This window comes from Tupaia chinensis, unplaced genomic scaffold (assembly GCF_000334495.1).
Source record: "Tupaia chinensis unplaced genomic scaffold, TupChi_1.0 Scaffold000077_1, whole genome shotgun sequence".
NCBI classification, from domain to species: domain Eukaryota; kingdom Metazoa; phylum Chordata; class Mammalia; order Scandentia; family Tupaiidae; genus Tupaia; species Tupaia belangeri.
Window position 1 is genome coordinate 675,968 of NW_006159538.1, and position 20,168 is coordinate 696,135.

The 20,168-nt window shown below is 44.4% G+C and overlaps 1 protein-coding gene across 1 annotated transcript in view; it reads left to right on the forward strand.

Annotated features, from left to right (window-relative positions):
• The window catches only part of SERGEF (secretion regulating guanine nucleotide exchange factor), a gene marked incomplete at its 5' end in the record, with an annotated part of 265,393 nt that overhangs the window by 8,359 nt on the left and 236,866 nt on the right, over positions 1-20,168 (forward strand). The window contains 4 exon segments of the mRNA XM_027768544.1: positions 3,218-3,312; positions 8,120-8,180; positions 10,828-10,941; positions 13,122-13,184. Coding sequence (XP_027624345.1) covers positions 3,218-3,312; positions 8,120-8,180; positions 10,828-10,941; positions 13,122-13,184 — 333 coding nt within the window.

A 20,168-nucleotide genomic window follows, 5' to 3' on the forward strand; every position in this document is an offset into this window, starting at 1 on the left:
GTGTGTGTGTGTGTGTGTGTGTGTGTATGTGTGTATGTGTGTGCATGTGCATGCCCGGAGTCCTGCGAGGAGACTAGAGAAGGGACTGCAGCATAGCCATCACCCCTGGGGGTGTAGTGAGCTCACATACTCTATAGTCAAAAAATGCCCCTAAAAACCAAAAACTAAAACCAAACCAAATACCTCTACCCCCAAATTAAGGATAATTGTTATAATACTGAAAAGGAGGGCATACTGCATCAAGGACATGAATAGGGAATTAAATATCTGGGTTCAAATCCTGGTTGTGTCACTTTGGGCAGTAATAGCTCTGTGTCTCAATTACTCATCTGCTGGGGACAGTCAGTGAGTTAACAGGACTAGTACAACTTTTATGGCTCCTTGGGACTTTTACCTTTGTGGATTCCTATCTCCATAAAGAAATATTAAAAATTATCTTTTATAATTATATCGCTATAAAGATAAATAATAGAGACTAGAATTAGTAGTATTTTTGCATTATTACATTATTTTTCTCAATTAAAAATTATTTAATTTTATTTATTATCATTATTATTATTTTTAACATTTGCTACAGGGCACTCATGCTCACCAGAAAGAGACACAGAGAGGGGGAGAGAGAAAGAGAGAAGGAAAGTGAGAAAGCAAGTCTCCACGGCTGGGACTTGATCCGTGGTCGGCCATGTGGGAAGCCAGTGCCTTAACCATTATGCCACCTGCTGGCCCTATTTTTCTCATTTTAAGAGAATTTAAAATTAAGCCGCCCTCTTGGGTCACTGGAAGTATTGTGGGCACTAGACACTGTGTCTAAAGGCTCAGCCTCCCTTCATGTAAAGCTCTTAGACCAGTGCCTGGCGCACTCTCCATGTGGAGTAACTGTTGGCTTCTCTTACTACAGTGATGCTCAAGTTGGTGGTTTGGCAGGGCCTGGAGTTTCCGTTTGGGTATTAAATTTGAGGTGGTGGCCCTATGTCCTCTGGCTTCAGAGCGCACGAACGTGCATGGCTTATTCACTTGGGTGGAAAGTGGACTGGTCTGTAACTTCAAATACTTAGCGACACCTTTTGCTCCCTTTGGCAGTTATGATTCCCGGAAATGCGATCACTGAAGTCTTTCTCTTGTACAGATGGAGGAGACCTTTTTGTTTGTGGCCTGAACAAAGACGGGCAGCTGGGACTTGGTCACACAGAGGACGTTCTGTCTTTCATCCCCTGCACATCCCTCCTGGGCTGTCCCATCCAGCAGGTGGCCTGTGGCTGGGACTTTACCATTATACTCACAGGTGAGTTCACTCCTGGGCAAATCTTGATCACCTCCAAGGCTTTGGGTAAGAACAGCATGAGGGAGGTGACCTCTGAGTAAATGAAAGCCTCTTTGTTTAAAAAAACACACATGGGTGCTCTCTCTGGTTGCCAAGGGAAGTTGTGGGATACCTTTCATAAGGAGAGTTCTAACAGTTCAGGAGATTGCGACTGCACCGAAAAACCTGCCAGGAGCTGGGGAATGGACCACATCTATCTTTGGTGACCACTTCCTGTCCCTTGAGTTCAGAAGTGCTGTGTACCTTGGCTTGCTGGCCTGGAGGGCTAGTTAAGGTTACTCACAGCGGAATGTGGTGGGAATGAGGAAATAGAAGTGGTCACCGTAGAGATGGCAGCTTTTTCCTACTTTTTGCATTTTTAAAATAAATGTGGTTGGGCAGAACTGTTTGGTCATTGTGAAGCCGCTAGCAGAACAGGACGTAGAGGAGTATGGAGGAAGCTGTACGGAGCAGATGGACTTTATTTTGTGTATGTAGAATGTATTTTTAGTATGACCGGAGAGGGACAGAGTGAGAGAGGGAGAGAGGGAAGGTGAGAAAGCAAGCCACCAGGTCTGGGACTCGTGTAGCAATTGGCCGTGTGGGAGTCCAGCACCTCTAACCACTGCTCCACCTGCTGGCCCTGACAAGGGCCTTTTCTAACCATGTTCCTCCTCTTGCCTCGATCCCTTGTTCTCATGTGTGTAGTTCAGATTCCAAACTTCGTAGCACGTGGCCTTCTGTGAGAGGTCCCCATCTCTTTTGCCTTGCTTCTGTCTCCACGCTCCTCATGCTCCTCACACATTTCCTTCTAGCAATGCCCGATGGTACGTGCTCTTCTCACTGTCCAGAATAGCCCCTCTGGGCTGCCCAGTGCACTCCTAGCCCATCCCCACTCACATGTCCGACTTTCTCTTCAGCAGACGGATTCTATAACCTGTGTTGAATTTGATAGTAGTTACTAGACCCTAAATAACAGCTATCGTTTAGGAAGGGCTTACTGTGGGCCTGGGCTGGGGTTGGAGGAAATCGGTAGATAACACCGTGTCCTGCCCACACATGGAACCAGCTGTGAGAAAGGCATAGCGCAGTTGGAGCTGGAGATCAGTCAGCTCCTTTTTCCAGGTTTTTGTCATACGTTGCATGTGCTCGCCAGAGAGAGACAGAGAGAGGGGGAAAATGAGAAATCACCCTGCTGGGGAGGATGGCCACACTGCAATCCCCTCTCCATTCTCCTCACGTGCCTGGCATGACTCTCCCAAGCCACTGGGTCCAGGACTCAAACTGCATTCGGCCATGTGGGAATCCAGCACCTTAACCACCATGTCACCTGCTGGCCTCAGTCAGTCAGCTTTTTATTGACAGAGGCTAAGTTGGAGGTCAGGCCAAGTGGTCATAACACTCCTGTGGTCCCGACTTAGGCCCAGACGCTGGGCCTTTTCCACAGGTGAAGCCCTTTTACATGTCAGCCCAGAATGTCGGAAAGGAGGCGGCCATGCTGCACACATCTCATCCCTTCTTCCAAACTCGCTAGTTGGTTAGGTGACCCATTGTCTCTGAGAGAGCAGTGCCTGTGGGGAAGGGCAGAGAGGCAGTCCTGGAGTGTTAGAACGATGTAAATTCTGTCCCATGGAAACATGAAAAGTGAGGAATAAGGATCTTCCCTTCCAACTCTAGGCTAAGTGTTCCACACAGACGTGCTGTCGTCCTTGACAGAGAATGACAGGTATCTGTGTAAACACTTAACCTGGGATTTTATCCCTAGAAAAATAAAAGCAGGTGACCTGGTCTGAATGCATTGAGGTACCGGGTCCCCTCACCTCCTCTCCTCTCTGTGCTGCTCACCTTCAGTATTTACCCATTGGTCACAGACACCGCAGTGCTTAGATTTGCAATTGAAGTATTTGTGTTTTGCAGGAAGTGGTCAAGTTCTGTCCTGTGGCTCTAACTCCTTTGGCCAGTTAGGAGTTCCTCACGGGCCTCGAAGATGTGTGGTTCCCCAGGTCATCGAGGTGAGGACAGCTAAGATTTAGCCTGCCTGTGTCCTGTCTAGGATATTACAGTTGTCCTTCCTAGAATAAAAGGCTCACGGGGTCCCTGAGAGCCCACAGGGGAGGAGAATTCGAGTTGAGAAATAAGTCCTTCTGGGGAAAATGAGATTGGGAAGGGAGGATGCTGTGAGTGAAGAACCTGTTAGTCCTCGTACGCATCATGCATTTTTTGTGAAATAAAGCAACAGAGGTGGTACATTTTGCGAGGACATTAATGACGTTTTACAATTTTGCAATTAGTAATGATGGGAACTCTGTTAGACACAGGTTCACATGGAAGTGACTTTGCCTAAAGACATGGACCTAGGCAAATGAGATGGGTCAGTGCTGTCCCGTAGAAATGTAATGCAAGATACACACATAGCTGAAAACTTCCAGTAGCTAGTAAACAGTAACAAGGGAAGTTAACTTTTTTTTTTTAATTGCCAGAGAGACAGTGTGGTGAGTGAGCACACTCCCCCTGTGGGGGTGTGGCCACACTGCAATCTTTTTCTCTATTTCTCCTCCCATCAGGATTTTGGACATGTACACACATGCCTGGTGTGTTTTTCAAGCCACCAGGGCTGGGATTTGAACTGTGGTTGGCCATGTGGGATTCTGCTTCCTATGCCCAGGGTTTAACCACTATACTGCTTCTAATTTCTAGCTCAGAAATTAAAATGTTACGTAATAGCTTTATTGCGCTAATTCACAAATATAAAGTTCACCCCTCTTCTAATGTGTCACCCAGTGGTTTTTAGTATATTCAGAGATGTGAGCGGCTGTCACCATTATCTAATCGTGGAGTGTTTTCATTACCACCAAAGTAACTGTGTCCCTAACAGCAGTCACTTCCCATTTCTCCCCTTTGCCAACCCCTGGGGACCACTAATCTGTTTTCTGTCTCTATGGATTTGCCTGTTCTGGGCATTTAATATCAATGGAATCACACACGGTGTGGCTTTGATGTCCGACTTCTTTCACTTCACGTGATTTCCAAGTTTTCTCCATGTTGTAGCACGTAGGTGAAATTGATGTTATTGTAATAACTTTATAACTAATCCAGTTTACCCAAGCTATTGTCACTTCAGCATGTCTTCAGTATAAAGTCTATTAATGCGACATTCTATTCTTTATATAAGTCACGGACATTTTATCTACAGTCTGTCTTGACGCGGTCTTAATCATTTTGTGTGTTCAATGGCCACAGGTAGTCCGTGGAACCGAGCCCAAAGGGAGGCCAGTGGCTACCATATTGGACACAGCTGTTAAACAGGCCTTGTGGCTCTAGTTTGGGGTTCTTTTTACTGCCTTATTTTAAAACGTATGCATTTTTGTGAAGTTTTTATTTTAAGTGATTATGATAAGATGATGGATTTTAAAAGAAATATACTGGCATCTAAAGTGAGTCTCACCACCCAAGCTGCCCCACTCCTGCCTAATTTCTCTAAGCTCTGATCTCAGTTATCAGCGCTAGGAGCTGCTCCTGTCATCTTCCGACCTTGGCTTCTGATCTGCGGAGTGTTATTTGGGGCAGTGGTTCCCATGGTATGCCCACAAGTCCAGGCTCCATAGTCCCCATTGTAGGAAGTGTTAACACTCCCATTTGCAAATGGATGGCCTTCTCCATAGAAGTTATAATTAATTTAACTTAATTATAGTTCATATAATTAAAGAAGACAGAGAGGAACCATGCTTAAAACATATTAGATGAGAGAATCAGGACGTAGAAACGTTTCAACAGACTGTATCCTATGGAACAGTGCAGGGAAGGGGCCAAAGTGAAATACAATGGGAACTCCTTCATTCGTTTATCATGGTATAGGTGCAGGCTGTGGAAACAAAGGTGATGAAGACCTGTCCTAGTGTGGGAGCGTATATGATAGGTACATAAATACTCAAATGCAGTGCCATGCTAGAACTATAACAGATGCATGTGTCGCCCCAAAGGAGGAGTATTGAACTCATGTATGAGGGAAGGTGGGATAAAAACAAGCTTAAGCTAAGTCTTAAAAGTCTAGTGGAAGTTTCCCTGGCTTGGGATAGAAGAATGTTTAGGTGCAAAGGAAGAGCATTCCAGGCAGAAGGAACTGTGTAAGCCAAGTTACAGAATTGTAACATGAGAGGGCTTCGGGACCTGTCAGCGTTTAGTACGGTTGGACTAAGAAAGAGGGGGGCATGCCAGCGCGGAGTGGGTGGGGAGGGGCACAATCAGGGTGACAGTTCATGACATGGGATAAGAACAGCATGTGAGGGAAGGCCAGATAGGGGGGTGTGGAGGATGGATTAAAGGAAGACTACTTAGGAGATCTTGTCCGCAGTCAAGTGGCAGTGGGGATGGAGGGGAAAAGATGGACATCTTTCAGTTCGATTTAAAAAAGAAAACAAATAAAAAGAGAGAAAAAGAAGAAAGAAAAAAGCATAGTATGTTTAAATTGTATGAGCAGGAAGATTTGATCTACCCAAACGCTTATGTGATCACGGACTTCATTGATAAGGACAGTCTCCAGAAGAAGAAAGGCCAGATAGGTGTCCTTTGTGCTGGTCAGACTGCATCCAAACTTGTCTCCTTGTAGATTTGGTACATAGGCCCTGCTATTGACAATCCTAACGTACAGAAAGACACCGTGGTGACCAGCAGGTGGTATAGTGGTTGTAGCACTGGGCTCCCATGTGGTCAACCATGGTTTGAGTCCTGGACCTGATGGCTTCAAACTCGGCTGGGCAAGTATGCATGGGTACCTAAAATCCTGAGAAGAGAATGAAGGAGGAGGGATTGCAGCGTGACCATCCCCACTGTGGGCTGATTTCTCACTCTCTCTCTCTCTCTGGTGAGCACACATGTCCTATAGCAAAAAAAAACCTCTCTTAAAAAAAGAAAGACACCATGGACATGGGAATAAACAAATGTGATAAAGTCTCAAAGGGGCTATGATTAATGTCCATGCAGACCCTTTCAAAGGTAGATTCTGAGCACCCAGAGCATGTGAGGAAGAGAGAAAGATGGAGAGACTAGGAAGCTAGCAGTGGCTGACGGAGCTGGGATATTTGGCCTAAAGAAGAGATTCACACTAGTTATCTATTGCTGTATAATATATCAAAATGTGGTAAAAACATTTATTTAAAACATTTCATTTTTTATTTATTTATGAGAGAGAGGGAGCAAGAGATAGAACAATAGATACTGATTTTTGACAGCGTCTCCACGTTGGGATCCTCCTGCCCCAGACTCCCAGCTAGCTAAACGAGTAGGTGCACACACTGCACCTGGCCTGTTGAGATTCAGTCAGGAACTGAACTCGGACCCCCCATCTGGCCTCGGCCTCTGAGAAGGAGCACCTTGGCAGTGTGTACCACGGTGGGCTAAGCCAACAAACATTTATTAGTTCATAGTTTCTGAGGGTTAGCTGGTCTTTTCATGAAGTTACATTTAAGATGTCAGCTGGGTCTGCTTACAGCCTCTGAAGGCTTGACTAGGCCGGGAATCTATTTCTAAGCTCTTTCACATGCCTCTTGACAGGACTCTTCAGTTCCTTGCCATGTGGGCTTCTCTATAGGACTGTTTCGACATGGCATCTGACTGTTTAGACACGGCGTTTAGCTTCCCCAGAAGGTGATTGGAGAGAGAGAGGGAGTGAAATGCCAGGCTGGAAGCCTCAAAGCCTTTTATCTCTGAGTCACTCCTTGCTTCCTTGTTCTTTTCGTTAGGAACTTGTCACTAAGTTCAGCACACCCAGGGGGAGAAAAATTAAGCTCCACATCTCGAAGAGAGGAGTATCAAAGAATTTAAGGACCTATTTTTAAAACTACCGCAAGATGTCTTAGAGAGGACATGACAACTGTCTTCAAATATTTGGAAAGCATTGTCTGAAGCTACAGGCAGATAAGTTCAGCTCACCAAAAGAGATCACTGGAACTATGTCAAGACAGAATGGGCACCTGGAGACATAGTGAGCCTGTGCCACTGGACATCGGTGTTTGACAGTGGTTGGGTGACCACACGATGGGGTGTGGGGAGGGGCTTCTAGGATTGGGTAGGGACTGGAGTAGATCAGGGATGGGAAAACTAGAGCCTTCAGTAATTCAAGTTTTTTTGGAATACAGCCATACTCACCCATTTATGTATGGTCTCCTGCTGCATTTAATCCATTCATTCATTCATTCAGTCAGTCAGCTAGCTAGATAGTGAGTGTGCTGGTGAGAGAGAGAGGAAGAGAGAGAGAGAGGTAGAGACAGAGAGAGACAGAGACAGTACCCTCCATGGGGGATGAGCACACTGCAGTTCCCTTTCCTTCATTTCTCCTTTCAGGATGTTGGGCATGTGCACACACATCACCAGTGTGTTTTTCAGGCTGCTGAGTCTAGGACTTGAATTGTGCAGCTGGTCATGTGAGGTCCAGCCACCTTAACCACCATGCCACCAGCTGTCCTTGTTGCTGCTTTTAGAGTGGAGCTGAGTGGTGTGACAGAATCCATATGGCCTGTAAAGTAAAAAATATTTACTGTCTGTCTCTTTACAGAGAACATTTACTCATCCCTGGGCTAGATCACCTTGAAGGCCCCTCTGAGTTCTCAGAGGCATTGTGATGTGCCGTGGTGTTTTAGAAAGGTATTTTGCCTTTAGGGGTAAATGTACAAGTATTTATGGGTGGGGATGGTGGCGGAGAGGTCCTTCACACTAGTCAGGCATATAGTGAGGCCCCTGCTGCATTGTATTTGGGTACACGTCACACCACATCTTACAGATGGCTGGTGGTTCTGAGCTCTCCATTGTTTTCTTTGTTGACAGCTCCTGACCGAGAAGGTTGTGAGCGTGGCTGCTGGACTGAGGCACGCGTTAGCTGCTACAGGTGATCATTTCGTTTTTATTTTCTAAATAGGTATGGAATAAGGAAAAATTTAGCTTTAAGAAAAAAGATTCTCTTTAAAGGAGTATTTCTTTTTTCTTTCTTTCTTTTTTTTTTTTTTTGAGAGATTTTTGTTATAAGGTGCATGTGCTTGCCAGAGAGACAGAGACACAGAGAGAGAAAATAAGAAATCACCCCCTAGAGGGCTTGGCCACGCCACGATCCCTTTTCCTTCGTGCATTTTGGGCACACACATATATGCGCCCAGCATGAATTTTAAGCCACTAGGTCTAGGACTTGAACTCCCATTGACTACATGGGAGTCCAGTCATAACCATTATGCCATCTGCTGGTCCCACTTAAGGAGTATTTCAGAGGGTCCTGCTGCATTGAAATTCTGATTTCGAGGAGGGCACTTTAGGCAGAGGCCATGTGAGAAAGCTTTTAGAAGGAGGGAGGAAGGAAATGGAAGTCTTCTTTCTGACTCTGTCTTCTAGGCATGATATGAGGTCCTTTTGATTGATTACCTCATCCAGTTGTCACCACCAGAAAGTCATGTGAATTAAATAGTTTTTGTTTTTATTTTTTTAGTTGATGCTGGAGGGTACTTGTGCTCGCCAGAGAGACAGGAGAGAGAAGAGAAATGAGAAATCATCCCCCAAGGGGAATGCCATGCCTCTAATTTTTTTGAGGTTTTCCATAGTAGCTGCACCATTTTGTCTTCCCAAGAACAGCGCACGTTACAGTTTTTCCGCAAATTCACCAGCCTTTGCTATTTTCTCATCGTTTGGTAGTAGTGTCTAAATGGGTATGAAGTGCTATCTGACTGTGATTTTGATTGGCCTTTTCTTACTGATTAGTGATATTGGCTGTCTTTTGTTTTGTTTATTGGCCGTTTGTATATCTTCTTGGAGAAATGTTCATTCAAATCTTTTGCCCATTTTTTAATTGAATAATTAGATAATTTTTTATCGTTAAATTTTAGGAGTTCTGTGTATGTTATGCATGTTATGCCCTTATAATCTGAAGTCTCTTATTTTTAATTTTAATTTTATTTTTAATTAATTAATTTTTTAAGGGAGATTTTTGCTATAGGGTGTGTGCACTTACTAGAGAGCCAGAGAGAGAGACAAAGAGACAGAAAACAAAAAAATTACCACCTGGGGGGATGGCCACACTGCAATCTCTTCTCCATTCTTTTCTCAGGATTTTGGGAACACATACACATGTACCTGGTGTGTTTTTTCAGCCATCTGTCAGGGACTCAAACCACACAGTTGGCCATGTGGGATCCAGCTACCTCAACTACCACGCCACCTGGCTGACCCTCTGAAGTCTCTTTTGTTTTTTTTGGAGACGTTTTTGCTATAGGGTCAGAAAGACAGAGAGAAAGAGAGACAGAGAGTGAGAAATCACCCTCCAGGGGGAACGGTCACACCGCAATTCCTTCTCCTCCATTCTCCTCTCGGGATCTTGGGCACCCACTCACACGTGCCTGGCGTGAGTTTGAGCCACCGGGTCCGGGACTCTAACTGTGGTCAGCTTCATGAAAGTCCAGAGACAAAGCCATTACGCCATCTGCTGGTCCCATCTGAAGTCTCTTTTAAGCTATCCTTTTTTTCCTTTCTCCTTTTCCTTGGAATTGGTGAAGAGATTGTAAGTTGTGTTTTGTCTCAACCCCCTGTTTCACTCAGTGTGCTCAGTGGTCACAGCTTGTTTTTCACAAAGAGGCTTGCCTGTTTGTGGTCAAAGGACATAGACTATGGGGTGCTTTGGAGTAGAGATCCCTACTGTGGCAGCTGGGTGGTGGAGCCAGCTGCTGGATCCAAGTTGCACACACCCAACGGTAGGTCAGATGTGCAGGATTTCTTCTGTGCATCTGCATGGGGTCCAGACGGGGTCCATGAGTTAGATTCAGTGGACATGACATAAAAGGCCATTCTGTTGAATTTGTAGCTGTCGGGTAACTATCTACAGTTTTATGTATGTAAGTATCTGACAACTAAAAATATTATTTTTTAAAATAAATATTTATTTTATTTTTTATTAATTTTTAATTTTACCAGAGAGAGAGAGAAGATGAGAAAGCAAGCTGCCAGGTGTTGGACTTGAGCTGCAGTCGGCCGTGTGAGAGTCCAATGTCTTAACCACTATAACACCTGCCAGCCCCAGCTAGGAATTCGAATCTTGGTGTAGTGGAAAGGGCACTGCGCTAGGAGAGCTGAATCCCAGCATGCTCTCTGCCACTACCTCCCTGGGTGGCTGAGGACCACGCGTATTCTTTCTTTAGGGCCTCAGCTTTCTCATCTAGTAAATGTGAGGAGTGTACTGGACAATCTTCAAGGTTCTTTTCTGCTTGGTGTAGAGACCAGGTTGTCCTTTCAGGTTCATCATGAACCAGGCATCATTCCAGTCTGGAACTTTTCGGAGGAAATTTAACTGTGTTGGAATATTCCGTGATGGTCCAAGATGCCTTGAAGACCGGCTTTGCGATTGGCGTGGTGGTGATTCCTGTGACCAGTCATAGGACTCCTTGAAGCAGCCATCAAGTTAACAGAATGAATGAAGAATTTCCATAGCAGTGAGGTCCCGAGGGCATCTGATGCATGTTTTCTGTTTTTTTTTTTTTTTCTTCCTCTCTGTTGGGAAGTGAGTGGCATCGTGTTCCAGTGGGGGACTGGCTTAGCATCGTCTGGACGACGGCTGTGCCCGGGGCAGACTCTTCCACTGTTTTTGACAGCCAAGGAACCAAGCAGAGTGACAGGTGAGGGCTTCTTTCTTCTTTGTCCTTTGTTCTTTATCAGGACATAGAGACACGAGGGCTATCTGGAGTTTTCCTTTTACTGTTCCTTGGTGTCTCTGTCCAACTTCCTCGGTTGGTTGGTCTTTTAGTTTTGTTGGGATTTTTATGGGCCCAGTAAGAAGGCAGCCCTTTGTGCTGCCAGAGTTTGAATTGAGGGGGACACTCTGACATAAGGCGGAGCAGGCAGTGGGTGCTGGTGAGGTGGTCCGCTTCACACCGCGTCGAAAATGCCCATGGTAAACTACTTCCCAAACACTTCTTCTTTCAAGGTGTGCCCTGCTTCCTAGGTGTTCCCTGTTTCTCCTGCCTCTGTGCCTGTTCGCAAATGGTTACCTCTGCCTGAAGGGCCTTTCTCTTCTTGTTCTCTTGGAAAATCTTAAGAATTTTCAAGGACCAGCTCAGGTACAGCTTTCTTAGTAAAGACTCCTCTTCTAGCCTCCATTGCACTTTCTTCATGTCCATGGATGCCTCAGTGTATTGTATTATTATTATGTGTTGTTCATGTGTTTTCTCAGATAGCAAAGGACAGGGGTGTTTATTTTTGCCATAGGGTGTGTGTGCTCGCTGGAGAGAGACAGACACAGAGAGAGGGAAGGCGAGAAGGTACCTCCTGGGGGGATGGCTATGCCACAGACCCTTCTCTTTCATTCTTCTCTTGGGATTTTGGGCTTACACATACACGTACTCAGTGTGATTCTCAGGCCACTGGTTCTGGGACTTGAACTGCAGTTGACCATGTGGGAGTCTAGTGCCTCAATCACCATGCCACTTGCTGGCCCTAGTCATGAACTTTTTAAAGGCTTAACTGTGTATCATTCTTTTTTTTCTCTTAAGAATTATTTTATTTAACTTTATTTGTTTATTTTAATTTGACTAGAGAGTGAGAAGAGAAAGCAAGCTGCCAAGTCCCCAGGACTCGAACCACGGTCGGCCATGTGGGACTCCAGCATCCTTAACCACCATGCCACCTGCTGGTCCCAACTGTGTATCATTCTACTCTGTGTTTTAGGACAGGACCTGTAACTAGAAGGAATGAAAAAAAAATGTTTTTAAATCATTTTGTTTGAATAAATAGAAATAAAAACAAACACAATCCTAATTTTATTTGATTTAAACAATCTGTTTAGAATCTCTGTGTACAGCTTAGATCTACAGTTGCTTTGAGGGGCATTTCTGATGAGACATTAGAATAGATCAATTTTCTCCCTGAAAATCTTTCACTTTTTCTTTTCTCTTCTTTTTTTAATGATAGTACCTGAATAGGCAAAAGAGAACTGGAACCCTGCTGTCCCCTCCTCACTTGGCTAGAGGCCCAGTACCTCCTCTCTGTTAACTGTGGCTGGAGGCACCTGCTTTGTCCTCTTATCATTCCACCGGATGCTGGCTGGGTCTGAGGGCCATTTTATTAAGACATCAGTTAATTAAACAGAAGTGACAGAAAAAGGCTTTATAGAGTGGGACTGCGTTTATTGCATACTACAATAGATCGCACGTTGTCATAGGTTACTCCAACCTTTAGCAGAAGGGGTTGGGATTATACCTTGTCAGGGAGGGCAGTGTAATTAAGGGAGAAAACCGTGCTGGGTTTGGAGATAGAAGGCCAGTTCAAAACCTAGTTCTGCCTGTGTGTCCTCGGGAGGCTTGGTTGGTATTTAAGTGCCTGTAGGTGTTAAGGTGGTAGCAGCTGGTTGTATGAGATGTCATTCCTTCTCGAGCCTCTCAGCAGACAGAGCTAGGAAGCATACACACACACACACACACACACACACACACACACACACGTAATCTTAGACGCGTACACCTCTGTGTATCTCTACTAGAAACCGTGAATTGACACTGGTTTCTCTGATGTGTCTGATGACACGAGCCTGGCTTCAGCCTTCCCCCTTTTCACCTATGCACCTTCTCTTTCCTCTCCGATAGAGGAAGCTGGCTCCTTTATCCTCAGCGTGTCTCCTCACTTGTTTAGACTCTGCCGTGTCACCAGTCTTCCTACAGCGCGGCCTCCTCCTCCGTCAGTGCTGCTCACTCAGACCTGCCTGCACCAGCTGACACTGTCCCCGTGTCAGGTGGCTGGAGAGTCCCCTCCACCCAGTTCCGCTATAATGTGATTCAAAAGCAATATTCTTTTCCCCTCCTAGGTTTGGAGGATCGTAAAGCAACATGTGTTCTTGCGGGCGCAGAGCACTCAGCCTCGTTAACAGGTGGGTCCCAGCACTTCCACAGGGTAACCGGCCGTTCAGAATTCTGGACGTGACCACCTGAACCAATGGCATGGAGGTTCAAAGGGAAGGTCATGGTCTTTGGAGCCAGAATTCTGATGCTACTGCTGGGATGACCTTAGGCAAATTACTTTACCTTTCTGAAACCCTCTCCATGTCTGCAAAATACTTTGTAAGTTAAGTTATGAGAATGAAATCTGATAATACAAGTGACGCACTCACATCAAACATACGCTCACTTCCTTTTCCTCTGCGTTTTTCTCGACTATATGATAGGGATAAGAATATATTGCTCTTACAGTAATTATGATTGTCAAATCATATAGTCAGAGGTAAATTTATATTTAACATACTGCTCTTATCTAAGACATTTTGATGTCTTAACATCACTAAACTGTCTACCTATGTTCTCTAGATGTTTAATCTCAAACTAACCTGTTGTATCCATCTGTATCTTTTAATTCCATTAATCTATTTGCTCTATATTTACCTACTGTATTTACCTGTATGTTATTATTATTAGTTTTTAAGAGGTTTTTGCTTTAGAGTATATACGCCAGAGATGGTGAGAGGGAAAGTGAGAAATCATCCCCCAGAGGGCATGGCCACACCTCAGTCCCCTCACTTCCATTCTCCTTGTGGGATCCTAGATATACATGCACATGTACCTGGTGTTAATCCCAAGTCACCAGGTCTGGGATTTGAACCGTGGTTGGCCATGTGGGAGTTCAGCAATATAACTGCTATGCCATCTGCTGGCCCCTCTGTTTTATTGATCTGTTTTTGTATCTTTCTCTCTAATCTCTGTGCTTATCTAGTTATGTCTATATTTCTCTAGTCTTTTAAAAATAATTGTTTATTGGGCAGGGCCAGTAGTTAGTGTAATGGCTATGTCGCTGGATTCCCATGTAGTTGACTACAGTTCAAGTCCCGGACCTGGTGGCTTAAACTCACGCCGGGCATGTGTGCATGCGTGCCCAAGATCCCGAGAGGAGAATGGAGGAGAAGGGATTGCAGCGTGGCCATCCTCCCTGGGAGGTGATTTCTTGCTTTCTGTCTCCCTGTCTCTCTCTGTCTTTCTGGTGAGCACATGCACTCTATAGCAAAAGCCTCCCTCCCAAAAAATAAAAAGTTTATTTAACTTTAATTATTATTATTATTATTTAAAATTTGCTATAGGGTACATGTACTCATCAGAGAGAGAGACAGTGAGCGAGAGGGAAAGTGAGAAAGCAAGCCACCAGGTCAGGGACTCAAACTGCGATTAGTCATGTGGGAGTCCAGTCCCCCAACCACCGTGCCACCTGTCAGCCCCTCTCTGTTCTTTTTACATGGTTATATATTAGCATCCTTAATCTGAAAATCCAGAATCTGAAGAGCTCAAAGAAACTTTTTAAACATAGACTTGATGTCTAGAGTTACCCATCATGTAACAGGTTAGAGTCAAAATGCTGCAAGAGAAAAATAATTGTATAAAATCACCTTCACCATTTTTAAGTATAGAATTTAGTGATTTTTTTTAGTATATTCATAGAGTGAGCTAGTTTTCTGTTTCAGAAGTGAGTTAAATACTGCCAGGATTAATACCGCCTTTCCTTTTCTAGTTCGAGCCATTATATGTTAGATTTTGTTCAGAGATCTTTAGACCTTTTCTTTCTGGAATCCTTGTAGATTATGTAACATGTGGCATTGCAGCAGAGTAGAAGGCATAAATGAAACATAAATGGTTTCATGTTTAGACTCGGGTTCTACCTCCAAGATATCTTACTGGGAATATGCAAGCATTCCAAAATTCAGAAAAACCCCCAATCTGAAAGACTTCCAAGCATTTTGGATAAGAGATACTCAGCCTGTTTTTCTGATTTTTCTCTCTATTCTGTCTCTTTTTGATCGTTCATTTTTCTCCATAATCTGTTTTATTTATTTATTTTTCTTATGCTGTGTCTCTGTTTGGCTGTGCCTCTGTCTACCCATTTGACACACACAGCCAATACTGTACAGACCAGGAGTAACTTTTCTTTTGGAGGCAACACAACATTTTCTGCAAAGTGATTGCTCCTTCCCTTTGACCCAGATTGCCCTGACCCCTGCTGGTAGACTGAAAACTACACTTCTGAGAGATTTATTTTGGTAAGGCCACTCACACAGAGTTGAATGCATTACATTTTTTTTTAGCGAAAAGAAGGGACCTTCATACTTTGTATTTTGTGTGGAAATTCAGGTGGAGTACGTAATGTACGTACATTGATGGGGGCACACATTCTTTGACATCAAATCCGCAGTGCAGTCCAGCTGAGAAGCTGTTCTTATTTCCAAAGTGCAGGGCTATAATTTGAGAGTTCAGTACTTCACAGATGTGAGCTACAGCAATTTGTTAATGAATTTAAAACAACCAGCTACCAAAAGAAACACTCGCTTTTAGCCTGTGTCTCACATTAGATAAATTGATATATTCATTAAAGGCATTGAGTTGAAATGAATGCCGTCTATAAGAGTCTGTACTAGGCATCTGTTACCACCTTTCTCTCTCTCTCTCTTTTAAACTTTACTTATTTATTTATTTCATGTGCACGAGAGAGACAGTACCTCCAACAGGGTCTTGACACCATAATCCACCCTTACCCTTCAGCCAATTCAGATCATGGGCAGGCATGTACGCTGGGGACTCAGGGAGGTCTCTGGACTTGACCTGGGAACCTTCCCATGTGGGATTACCTTACAGAGCATTGTGTTTTACTGCTAAGCTACCATCTAGACCTTCTCTGTCCCTACCTTTTTTTAAAACTTTCTTTTTTTTCTTTTGTGAGTGAGAGAGAGAAATAGGCAGGGTCTTTTTGCTGCAGTCCACCCCCAGCTCCAGCCAGCCTGGGTATAGGCATATGTGCATGCCTAGTGCTTTCAGGGAGGCCTTTGGATTCAAACCTGGAACCTTCCCATGTGTGCAGAATGGTGTGTTACTGCTTACCTACTGCCTAGGGAAAAGATTGGAGACTGCAGGGTCAGAAGTGCCTTGGGCACGCCCCATAGCAGGGAGGATTGGGAAGGCATTCTTTTCTGAGAATAAGAGTAGACAGAGATATTTCTCCTTACTCTAATTAATTTGAAATGGCCAACATTATGTAAAGCAATAGCTTATCTAATTGCCTGCTAACATTAATTTCTTAAAAAAATTTGTGGGGCCAGCAAGTGGCATAGTGGTTAAGGTGCTGGACTCTCACATGGCTGACCATAGTTCGAGTCCCAGACTGGGCGGCTTGCTATCTCTTTTTCTCTCTCTCTGTCTCCCTCTGATGAGTACACATGCCCTATAGCAAAGTAAAAAAAAATTATTTTAACAAAAAATTGTAATTAGTAGTTTATTATTTTATATGTGGGGCATTATGTTGTTTTTATATAGAAATATTGAATTTTTATTGAGATGGATTAAGTCATTGGGAAAGTTATGACATACTTTCCTGTTTTTTTTTTTAAATGCAAAAATGCATCATGACTTTTCTGATGACCCAATAATTTATATATGACATTCACCATTTTAAATATAGAATTTAGTGATTTTTAGTACATTCACAGAGTGAATTGGTTTTCTCTATTTTGAAAGTGACTTAAAGCTTGTCAAGAGTAATAGTGCCCCTCTTTGTCTAGTTCAAGCTGTTCCATATTAGATTTTGTCCAGTGCTCTTCAGACCTTTTTCCTGGAGTCCTTCAGATTATGTAACTGTTTGGCATTGCAGCAGAATTTAGTTCTACCTGCTGATGCAACAGAGCAATGATCCTCATGTGGAAGGCAGTTTGTCTTTCAAAAGCTGGCTTAGACATCCCACAGTAACTGAAGGCTTATGACAGACACAGGCTGCATCATCAGTGGGGTCCCCGTGGCTCCGTTCAATGGACTGATGCATTGCTGAGGGGCGCGTTTTCCCTCCTGTAGGGGATCCTTATCCTCTGCACACCCTGATGAAGTCCAGGGAGGTCATTCTCTCTCTGCGTGAAATAGTCAAATTCACTTCACAGAACTGCAGGTTGTCAATGCTGCAGTCACATGGTGACAAAAAGGCTTCACAGATTTATGCTTCCTCAATTTAGAGCTGAGGAAATAGAGACCCAGAGTGTGAGGTGATGCGCTCAGTGCAGCAGGGACTGAGTAGCAGAGGGACTTGCACCGGAGACTCCTGAACCTTGAGCCAATGCCCTTTAATGGTCAATTTGCTTTTGAAGATGCTAGTCTACTCTAGGGCAAGCAATACTCTGAAGCTTTATTGGGAGGTTGCAAAATGCAGTGGGAGCAGAAGACCTGGGTCTTGATCCCACTGGACTCTTTGTTGGTTGTGTGATCTCAGAAAGTCATGTAGCGTCTTCCAGCCTTGATTAACTTGTCATCTAGAACTAAATGCAAAAATGCATCATGACTTTTCTGATGACCCAATAATTTATATATGACATTCACCATTTTAAATATAGAATTTAGTGATTTTTAGTACATTCACAGAGTGAATTGGTTTTCTCTATTTTGAAAGTGACTTAAAGCTTGTCAAGAGTAATAGTGCCCCTCTTTGTCTAGTTCAAGCTGTTCCATATTAGATTTTGTCCAGTGCTCTTCAGACCTTTTTCCTGGAGTCCTTCAGATTATGTAACTGTTTGGCATTGCAGCAGAATTTAGTTCTACCTGCTGATGCAACAGAGCAATGATCCTCATGTGGAAGGCAGTTTGTCTTTCAAAAGCTGGCTTAGACATCCCACAGTAACTGAAGGCTTATGACAGACACAGGCTGCATCATCAGTGGGGTCCCCGTGGCTCCGTTCAATGGACTGATGCATTGCTGAGGGGCTCCTTTGCCCTCCTGTAGGGGATCCTTATCCTCTGCACACCCTGATGAAGTCCAGGGAGGTCATTCTCTCTCTGCGTGAAATAGTCAAATTCACTTCACAGAACTGCAGGTTGTCAATGCTGCAGTCACATGGTGACAAAAAGGCTTCACAGATTTATGCTTCCTCAATTTAGAGCTGAGGAAATAGAGACCCAGAGTGTGAGGTGATGCGCTCAGTGCAGCAGGGACTGAGTAGCAGAGGGACTTGCACCGGAGACTCCTGAACCTTGAGCCAATGCCCTTTAATGGTCAATTTGCTTTTGAAGATGCTAGTCTACTCTAGGGCAAGCAATACTCTGAAGCTTTATTGGGAGGTTGCAAAATGCAGTGGGAGCAGAAGACCTGGGTCTTGATCCCACTGGACTCTTTGTTGGTTGTGTGATCTCAGAAAGTCATGTAGCGTCTTCCAGCCTTGATTAACTTGTCATCTAGAACAGTGCCGTGCAATGCAAATATAACGTGACCCCCATTTCCAAAAGTAAAGAGAAACAGGTGAGATTAATAATAATAATATATTTTATTTAAACCAGTATATACAAGTAATTAATATGAAATTACTGATGAGCTTTTATTTTTATTTTAATTGTTTTAGTTTTGCTAAAGGGCAAAACTGTCTTATCAGAGAGAGACAGAGAGAGGGAGAGGGAGAAGAAGCAAGCTTCCCCCCTAGTGGAATGTGGTCCTGCCACAATCCCTTCTCTGTTTCTCTATTCTTTCAGGATTTGGGGCATGCATGCACATACACCTGGCATGTTTTTCAAGTGGCTGGGGCTGGGATTCAAACTGTGGCTGACGTGGGTCTGGCTTCCTTAACCACCAGGCCATGATGCTGACCCAACTGCATTTTTTTTAAAGTTGATCGATTTATTCCTTCTAAGAGAGACAGACAGACAGGCAGACATACCCAACAGGTTCTTTTATTATTATTTTTTTTTGGAGAGGTTTTTACTATAGGGCGTGTGCACTTGCCAGACAGAGAGAGAGAGAGATAGAAAGTGAGAAATTACCCCCCGGGGGGTTGGCCACGCCGCAATCCCTTCTCCTCTATTCTCCTCTTGGGATCTTGGGCACGCACGTACATGTACCTGGTGTGAGTTTAAGCCACCGGGTCTGGGACTCGAACCGTGGTTGACTACGTGGGAGTCCAGCGACATAGCCATTACGCTAACTGCTGGTCCCCCCAACAGGTTCTTTATACCAAAATCCTCCCCACCTGCCAAGCCACAGCCAGCCCAGATTGCAGGTATGCATGTACCTGGTATGCACAGGGAGGCCTCAGGATGTGAACTCAGGGCCTTACCATGTTGGCACAGCCTATTAGAGTGTTGTGTACCATTGCACCACTGACTGGTCTTTTGTTTACATTAAGTCTTTTCACTCCATTGTGAGTTTTTCACTTATAACTCAACTTGGAGCAGCTATGTGTCTCATGGTGAGAGGTAACATGTGGCTTGTCACTATGGTATTGGACAGTCTAGTTGCGAAGGGCTTTTAGAGCTGCTCTAAGGAGTTAGAAACTGACGATCTATAGGCTAAACTGTAGCCCATGGCTCATTTTGTTTGGTGTTCGTTTAAAACATATCTTTGGTTGTGAGTGCGTTTTAGGCAAGCATGTGCTCTCCGGTCAGCCATGGTTGCAGCTGAGGCTCTCCTTACCAGTGTCGTCAGTCATATTGTCTGCCCTTGTAGACCAGCCGCCTTTCCTTCCAGTTTGCAGCTGGTGAAATGAAGGCTTAGGGAGGAAGTGATTTGTCCAAGGTCAGTGGCCAGTGAGCAGATCCAGGAATAGAAGACAGAGTCACTTGACTCTGAATTCACTATAAAATTACGATGTCTGTCAGTCACGCTCCTGCCCTCTCACAGGTTCAGTGCAGGTTGAAGAGAGCGGAAGTGCTGCACTGGTGTGATGTGGTAGCTTTATCATTTCTGCTGGACTGAGCATCCAGTGAAACGATCTTATGTTCGTAAAGTTTATACCAGGGCCAGCAGGTAGTGAGGTTGAGGTGGCTGCATCCCACCTGGCAGACTGTGCTGTCTGAGTCCTGGACCTGGAGGCTCGAGAATCACGTCGGGTACATGTGCATGTGTGCCCCAAATCCCA